At 35.7% G+C, this 8,651-nt stretch overlaps 1 protein-coding gene across 2 annotated transcripts in view; it reads left to right on the plus strand.

Annotated features, from left to right (window-relative positions):
• The window catches only part of HECTD2 (HECT domain E3 ubiquitin protein ligase 2), a 38,521-nt gene extending 34,806 nt beyond the window's left edge, over window positions 1-3,715 (plus strand). For both annotated transcript variants that reach the window (XM_030453522.1, XM_030453523.1), the window contains one exon: window positions 1,866-3,715. In XM_030453522.1, the coding sequence (XP_030309382.1) occupies window positions 1,866-1,986 (121 nt within the window). In that variant the 3' untranslated portion in view covers window positions 1,987-3,715. The remainder of the gene's footprint in view (window positions 1-1,865) is intronic.
• Window positions 3,716-8,651: the final 4,936 nt, after the last annotated feature.

The following is an 8,651-nucleotide window of genomic DNA, read 5'->3' on the forward strand; positions in this document are numbered from 1 at the left end:
TAATGAAATTTATGGATTAATTCATTAATATTTCATTAATGGAATTAATGGAAAAATTAATTACTATGAGTTCTGAATTCATTGAGTCTGTTTGTCATTATATATTAAATATAGCATCCCCTGCAGTTGTAGAAAATGCTTATATTCTTTCTTGATGAGTAAGTATTTTAACATGTGTGGCTGAAGATGTAGCACTCCTTTAGGGTCTTGGTGAGTGAGTGTATGGCAGATACTTATGCCAAATTATTATGTTTCTGGTAGTGCTTTATTTTCTATTGAGTTGACTTGAGAAATTCCACATACTTTCCAGCTAATATTTTCCTTCTCAAGACTGGAGCAAGTAAACATAACACATTTTGAATACTTTTTAAATTGGGTTTATCTCATTACTATGGGATTTGTAATGCTTTATTCAATGAGCTAATAACTGATCCTTGTAACGTTAAAGGAACCAAAGGATCTGATAAAAAAAGAAAAATAGTCAATGCTGATTCTTTAAGTTGTTAATTGTTCTTTTTCTTAAAAATGGAAAAGTGTATTTTGAAATAGTGTGCCTTTTAACATTATGCAGGGGTTTGTTTTGTAAGATAATTACTGCCAGTCAGACTGCCAGTGCAGGGATGAGCAAAGACATGCTGGCATTACATGGCTCACAGAGTAGGATCAAAGATTGGAACAGCAATAAGAATTGCAGTATTAATATGCAGTTTCCCAGCTTTCCAAATCCTGATGCATGTCTCCATTCTGTGTAAGAGACATCTTCTTGCTTGTTTGGAGTTTCCAGATCTAGGAGGACTCCACCCCCTCTCAGAAACATTTGCAAGTAACCGATGGCCAAAATGCTGCCGCTTAAAAGGCTCTAAAGGCTGCAGTGAAAACAGACCTAGAGAGTTTTTCAGTCATGTATTAGAATGTAACTTTTACATTCTAATTGCTTTTAGAAATTTTTCAGTGTGTTGGGTTAGTTCCAGATGTCAAGCTGAGCTTCAGCTCCTTGTCTCTCTCCTCTCTCACCCCAAGTAATCAGTTGTGGAGCAACATCCTCAGTGCTGTCCTGCATGTCCTTTGAGGATATGAAGGGCAAGAAGATCCCATAGCCTCTTATTGCCTGTGGCTGTGAGACAAGATGTCAGTGGCATCTCATACTGATGGCAAAACAAATGCTTCTGCTACTGAAAAACAATTTTCATCAAACTAATCCATTCCTGTGAGCAGCAGTTTCCAATATTGCAATCGGGCAACCCCAAGAGATACCTGAAATACATACTCAAACTCAGCTCTCAGAAGAAACTCAACTGGAAGTGTTGTCATGGCTAAGACCAAAATTTGTGAACTACTTTTTTTCCAAGGCTTTGCCAGCTCCTCAGTGCCCTGCACTGAGACAAATCTCTGTAAGGATGAATTCTACCAGGCTGAACTTTTTGTTCTCTATCCTTACTGTGGGTAACTTTGGAACTGTGGTTCACCTAGCTGTCCCTATACCTAATCCAGGACCCACCTTCCCTCTTCATGTTATAGATTCTGTTTATACCCAGATTTTTTATTTAGAGAAAAACTGATTCTGAAGACATGTGGTAGCTGGAGTTTGCACTATCTGGAAAGAGATGTTTCCAATTTAACAAAAAAAGAAAGAGGGCAGGAAGGAGTTGCAGGCAAACAAATTTACCTGAGGTGTGGATGGCCAAAAGTGGTGGCATTTATGTTCAACACAACTTGAATCAGCAACATTAAGATAAATGTTGCTTTTACGGGGTTTCTCATTTAAGTAATGTATTTACTGAAAATATGTAGGCAGTTGGCAGTGTCCTGCTTCTGTTGTATAATTATTCAATGCATTTTATTGTGGGGTTTTTTAATCACTTTAGGTTGCCTGTGGCCCATACCTGCTTCAACCAGCTTTGTCTCCCTCCTTACAAGAACAAGAAGGAACTGAAGCAGAAGTTAATCATTGGAATTTCAAATGCAGAGGGGTTTGGTTTAGAATAAAAATTCTTCAAGAACAGCATTTTTATGTAGCATTCACTCTCTTCTAATTGTGCCTTTAAGCTTTTTGTTATGTCTCTTAGTACCGTGCCAGTCTTACACAACTTAGATATATATTTTTTTTCAAAGTAAATATGAAGGGTATGGGGTTTTTTCTGAATGGCAATACATTTACTGCTTGCTTTGTCACAAAAATTAGCTTTCTACATTAAAAAGGTAGTCTATTTGCTAAGTACCATCTAAGACAAGTTCTCAATTACAGTTTGTTTCTGTTTTTCTTTAATAGCACTTTATCATTATCATAATTCCTTTACATCACAGGTATCCCACTGGGAGATAATATACAGAATTTTTCTTTATTAGCCAATCCCAATGGTAGAATGTTTTCAACTAATATGAATAACAGAAAAAAATCTAATGTGCAGCTTGTAGCCATATTTTCACAAAGTCAAGTATGAATTTTAGTCTTTATAAAATATATGAAGTTTTAATATTCTGATTTTTCCTTCTCAATTAAACAGGCTATCTAAGCTACAGATTTTTCTTTCAGCTGAATGAGGCCCAGATCATTCTTGTCTCCTCAGCATCTAATTCACAGTTTTACCCTTTTAATTCTGCAGGGGCATGGATGCTTAGTGTCTTCTTGTGTCTATACTCAGTTACTTTTTGCAATAAGAGTAAAATGTTATTCTTGTTTTCCCTCTCTGTATATTTTGCATACAGCCAACAGATTTACACTATGAACATATTAATCTGTCCTATAGTTTCAAAGCTGTTGCAGATATTCTTCAACAGCTAAGTGTAAATTTATTCTATTTCCTAAAGAAAGTACTAGTGATTTCACTTTTATTAAAGCAGAGATAAATAGAAGGATATTTTAAAATACGGGGCCGTGTAAGGTCTCCTTGGAATCAGTAATGAAATGTCCATAAACAAGATAGGTTACCACAGAGAGTGTTGAAAGCAGCACTTCAAACTTGTGAATTTTACAATGTTTCTCCCAAAAGGAGAATTTAAAATTTTGATTTACAGTATTTCAGATGTTTAGAAATAAATGGGACTTTCACCATTGCACTGAATGGACTACTTAGTTTCAACTGATGTTGAATTTCTGGCAGCTGAATGTGGATAGGAAGTAAAAAATCTGAAACACCTTTCCCCTTCCCCTCTCAGTAGAACTGAATTCATGGAAGGTTGGCTGATTAATAAATAGCTATAAAATTTATCTTAAAAACATGGCAAATTAGCCAAAATATTTTTTTATGGCTTAAGCCCACTTTTAATAACTACTTAGCTATTATTTTTAAAAGAAAAGCTTTATCTCCTTATTTTCACTGAATTGCACTTTGCCTTTTAGTTTTATTTATTGACGCTTTTTTGATTTACTGTGTAATATTACCTCAGAATTCTAAAAAGGCTATTGTATTTGCATCAGTTTTTAAATAGGATGGTCATTTAATGACATTTTATATATTTCCTGATGTTGATAAATTAAATAGTAAATTTTGTATTTGTTAAATGAAAGCATTGCACTGTATTTATGAAATAAGCCTCTGAACATTCTATAACTCTTCCTCAGTGATGTTTTGTTGTTCTTTCGTCTTGCCCTGTAATAGAGGAATTTTTTTTAATCTCTATCATTGTTTTGTACTGTACAAAAAAAATCTGCTTTGTTTAAAATTGTTCATTACTAAGTATCTATTTTTAGGTATTAAAATTGTGAAGTCATTAAATCAGATACTTAAAATTCTGGCCTCATTTGTTTCATTTCAGAAATCCCAAACTGATCATAATGGGTCCCAAAATATTATTAATATATCTGGCTTTGTCTTATTTTTCTTTTGAAGAGTTTCCTTTACAGTAACATCTTTGTTAAACCATTGCTTGGCTTTCTGAGTTTCATCTATCAGACACATACACCCAGAGGTATATTCCATATTAATAGTCAAAATCAGTGTAAAGTAGCACGGGCCCTCCATCTTCCTTTTTAAAATATTATTTAGTTTCCTCTGCTGCACGATTACTTTGAGGTACAAGGAGAGACAAAGCCAAGATGTTACATATTTTAGATTTTTCTGCCTGATTTTAACATTAAAAGCAAGTAAGAAGAACATTATGCTTTCTCATGGGCACAGGTCCTGATCTCAGGGCTGATCTCTGGCCGGATTCAAACCTTCTCCTCTGTATCACTGAAGTTACCTACAGATGGCAGCAAAGATGAGGATTGAAACCACTTAAATGTCAGACTTTCCTCTTCAATAACCTAGATACTCCAAATAAAAATAATGGAAAAAATTATATATTATAAATGTACGTCGTACATAGTTTCAATTCACAAAATCAGGGAATATAGAGGAGGGAGAAGCAGTTGCATCTGTCTAGGGCTGTGCTTTGAAAATACCTTCTTTTTTCCCAAATCTTTCTGGATGGAAGAGTATCCTGGTGAGATTTTAAAATTCCCTGACTCGGCATCCTCTGTGACAGTAACTAAATCACATTCATTGTTAAACATTTCACTTCATTAATAAAAATATTGATTAGTCATGGCAGATAAATGTATGTATGTATGTATGTATCTATGTAAAACAGAGATGAGCACAGTAAAAATTTGGTTAGTGAAAGAGAAAAATCTGCTCTCCTATACAGTAGATTTATAGAACTGCTTTAAATTGCAAACATCTAAATTTATTCCCTTAGCTGATAAAATTTAATTTTTCCAATGATTAATCTCTTGGACAGTATTAGAACTGAAATTCCTTTTCTTTAATTGAATCATTTATGTTAGAGCTAAAACTTGTGTAATATTTTCCCATGTGCACAGCTGTACCAGTGCTTACTGCATTGTCTCCTACTGAAATCAATAGATTTCTTCATCACTTTTCTTTCAGAATTCTAACTTTTTTTACAGTGAAAGAAAAACCTTGATCAAGCATTGAAAGCACTTGCTGTTCATTGCAGTTTGGTTTGAGTGGTTTTGGTTTAGGCTTCAGAATGTATTCAGTATCATATTACTGCATATTGATTGAAATGTTTTAAGCTATTATATCAAATGGCACATTCCAGAGGACTCTTTCTGGAACTTCCAGTGCTTCTGGAGGTTACCGTAAATATGTGAAAAGGATTCAAAGTTAATTATTTCTTCCTTTGCTCTGTTAGTTGCCAGACAGGGAATGAAATCTCCTGGGGTAAAACAACCAAGCTGTGTTTGAATTACCTAGGAGGTGTTTGCTTTCATCCTATTGATCATCTCCTAGCTCATGCTCGTCCACTTTCTATTGGTGATGTGTTTCACAAGCTTACAGATTCTTTAAATGTATTTCTTAAACAGAAATATTCAATACCCATTAATTCTTCCTTTAAAAAGTGAATTCCATTTCTTCAATAGTCTATGATCTTGCTTAAGAACTCTGTGGAACAGAACTGAAATCTCAGCGAAATTAGTTTAGAAGACCTGGTTTGATTTTCCTGTTCTTGATTTAAGAATGTTTAAGAATTAAACCTCATCCTTTAATCAAAGCTATTCAGGCAGCATCAACCTAACTATGCTGAGGTGTGTGCTGTGTTCCTCCTTCCCTGCCCGCTGTACTTGGGGGTGGTTTTCACTTGTCACTGTGTTGCAAGTTACTGCGATTTTAAATCTGAAGATGTTGCTGGTGTCATTTTTCACATCATTAGATGTTCAAAAGAAAAAGCTAACTTCCTGGGTTCACCTTCCTTGCCTCTGCACAAAGTGATGCATCAAGTCTCTTATATTTTGTGGAGCAAAGGTATTCTTAGTCTATCCTTTTGCCCTTGAAGTTTTCCTCAGTTTATTTGTTGCTGACTTTATTGGTAGAGCTTATTAATTATATATGACCTAAGCATGGATGTGATGCTTAATCATACATTTGGTTACCATTGTAATACTTGCAGGTGTACTATGAAGGAGAAATTACTACTTTGATGCAGCACAACCAACCCCTGATTAATTTCTTTTATCATTACTTGTAGCAACAACCTGCATCCTTTGCATAGTAGTATTGTATTTCACAATGTTCAAAAAAATCCACTGTCATTGATAATAGAACAGATAAATAATTGCAGAAAGATAAAGAAACAGAAACTTCTGCTTTGAATTAAGAAATTATCCCCCGGGCCATTTGTGACAAAATTTTTCTCCTTATTTGTTTGTTTGTTTTTTAATAGAGACTGCAGATTTTATTTTGTATTTTCTCAAAACACACGGTAACTTAGATTTTAACAAACTTTTTAGAATCAAGATGTCACTTGCATAAATAGTTTGACTAGCTCTCTTGTCAGTCCTTCTCTAGCTACACACAGTGTATATCCTTTTTTGCCACACATTTTCATAAATCAAAGTGATTATAGTATTAATGAACATGTATAAAGCTGCTGGGGAGGGTTAAAGAGATACCGTGTGTCTGGGGTGCAACTTGTAAAAGTGTCTTTGTCTCTTCAGAAAAAAAATACACTAGTCAAAAGCAATGGTTCAGACAGGGGGAGGGAGTAACTATGCTCCATCTGTCATTTCAGAGGAGCTACACAGAGACTATATATTAAAGACAACCTGTCCGGAGGAAAAATCCCCACAGGATAACACTGGGAGTTTCAGATCGGTCACTGGAATTTGATCACCTTTTCCTTTTTCTCACATTTAGCTTATTGTTTGAACTACCTTGAGTATGTTTGCTTTTTTCCTATTGATCTTGTCATAGCCTATGCTTACCTGATTCCTACATGTGATGGGTTTCATCTGCTTTCATATGGTCAGAATTCAGATTTAAATTGAGCAATTGAACTTGTGAAAAAGAAGCCAAGACTTGCCTTGGACCATATGAAATCTTTCCCTATTTTGACAGTATTTAGAAAGCTGAAGAGTTGATGACACACATCTCAAGTCTGTCTAAACAGACCCATTGTTACCCAAGCCTGATTCCAATGCTACAGGGAGGTGCTGTGTTTGCTCAACTGGTGCCACAGGCACTGCTGCCTGGCAGCATCCTTGGGGTGGCAGCAGCATCCTTGGGGTGGCAGCACTGTGCCAGGGGCCTCTCACTGGCTGCAGAGGCGGCAGCCCTGTACTTAAAGCTCTGTAAATGCTTCTCAGTTTTTCACTTTGCAGTCACTGCCTCTTGTTAATGTCAGCCAGTGAAGGCTTGATCCCAGATGAAGTTCCCTGAATATCTTGGCCCTGTACTCCACAGTTGATTTCTCAGCCTTGTTCAAACAAGTTTTTCTAGAAATTGATAAATAGAGGTGAACAAAGAAATTTAAAATGTAGGTTTATTAGTAGGAATTAGTAGGCCAAGTGCCAGTCAATTTTTTTAAAGAAAATAATTATGGGGGAAAAAAATCTGGCTCTTTTTAGGGTTCAGTTACTCACTCTTTTAGCATTCAGACATACAGCTGTCCTGACAATGTCATAAATGCTAAATCCTGATGTGTTAAGTTTCTGCAATGGTATTTCTTCTTTAATTAGTAGCATGTAGATATATCTGTGATAACCTCACTTGATTTGCACCCCAGTGTCTTCAACTCAGGCATCAAAGGAGCAAAACAAGAAGGAGGAGATACTTGTATTCTGTATGGATCACATAATGCTACCAAGCTGTAAGCCCAAGTGGTTGGTGGAATCAAGGCAGTTCTGGAAATGTGCAATGTTGGCATCATACTGTCACTTGTTTTAATAACAGCAGATTAGAAGACAAAAATCTGCCACAAACACTATCTGAGAGCTTTTGTTAGTAAATAATAGAATTGTGTTCCCTAGCTTATCAAACCTAAAAACAGTGGCATAAAAAGAATGTGGAAATGTACCACTTAGATCAGAGCTTCATCACAGTTATTGGATATTACTAATGCAAAGAAGCTCAATAAAGATGTCTCGTGTTATCATATAAAGAACATTAGCATAAGTGGCTTGTAAGGAGACAACCACAGAAATTGAACCACACATTGGCAACTTGCATATAATGAAAAGAATTATATTTATCTTTGCATTAAAAAGAGTGAGGTTTTTTTGATTTTTTGTTTGCTTATTATGGTGGGGTTCCCAGACTGCCAACAAGTAGAGCACAGGATAGCTTTGGCTGAAGGGAATTAAAAAATAAGTGGTAATTTTAGGGCAACCTTCTAGTTTTCAACCAGTCCCTAACCTCAGTTTTAGATGTATCAGTTGTGAACACTGTATTGAGCTCTAGCTTTTAACTTCTGTGGTTGCTCTTGCTAAACATCTCTGAGTGGAATAAAAGCCTTGTTTCTAATCCAGAGTGAATCAGGTCCTTCTGCTTCCTCACCTCAGTAAAATAAAATAGTCCCCACTTGTCACATCCCATGACCCGACCCAGATGGGATATTATTTGACAAATGACACAAGCAAAGTGATTTAACCCAGTGAAGATGTGGCAGATGTGTGAGGCAAAAAAAGAGAGAGAGTACAAAATGTGTTGATGAAGTTAAAGGTGATGAGTTAGTTACACAAGCCCATGTTGAGATGCCAATGCAAACCCATACCTTCAGAAACTGCATGTTCTGGCCACTGATTTACTTTATTAATGCAATCTGATTGATTCAAAACTGAATATCCAAAGGTAGACAAGAGTTTTGAAAGACAGCACTCATATGGAAGGTATTACCTGCAGATTATTGATGGGGTCTGTACACTCTGC

This window comes from Calypte anna, chromosome 6 (assembly GCF_003957555.1).
Source record: "Calypte anna isolate BGI_N300 chromosome 6, bCalAnn1_v1.p, whole genome shotgun sequence".
NCBI lineage: Eukaryota > Metazoa > Chordata > Aves > Apodiformes > Trochilidae > Calypte > Calypte anna.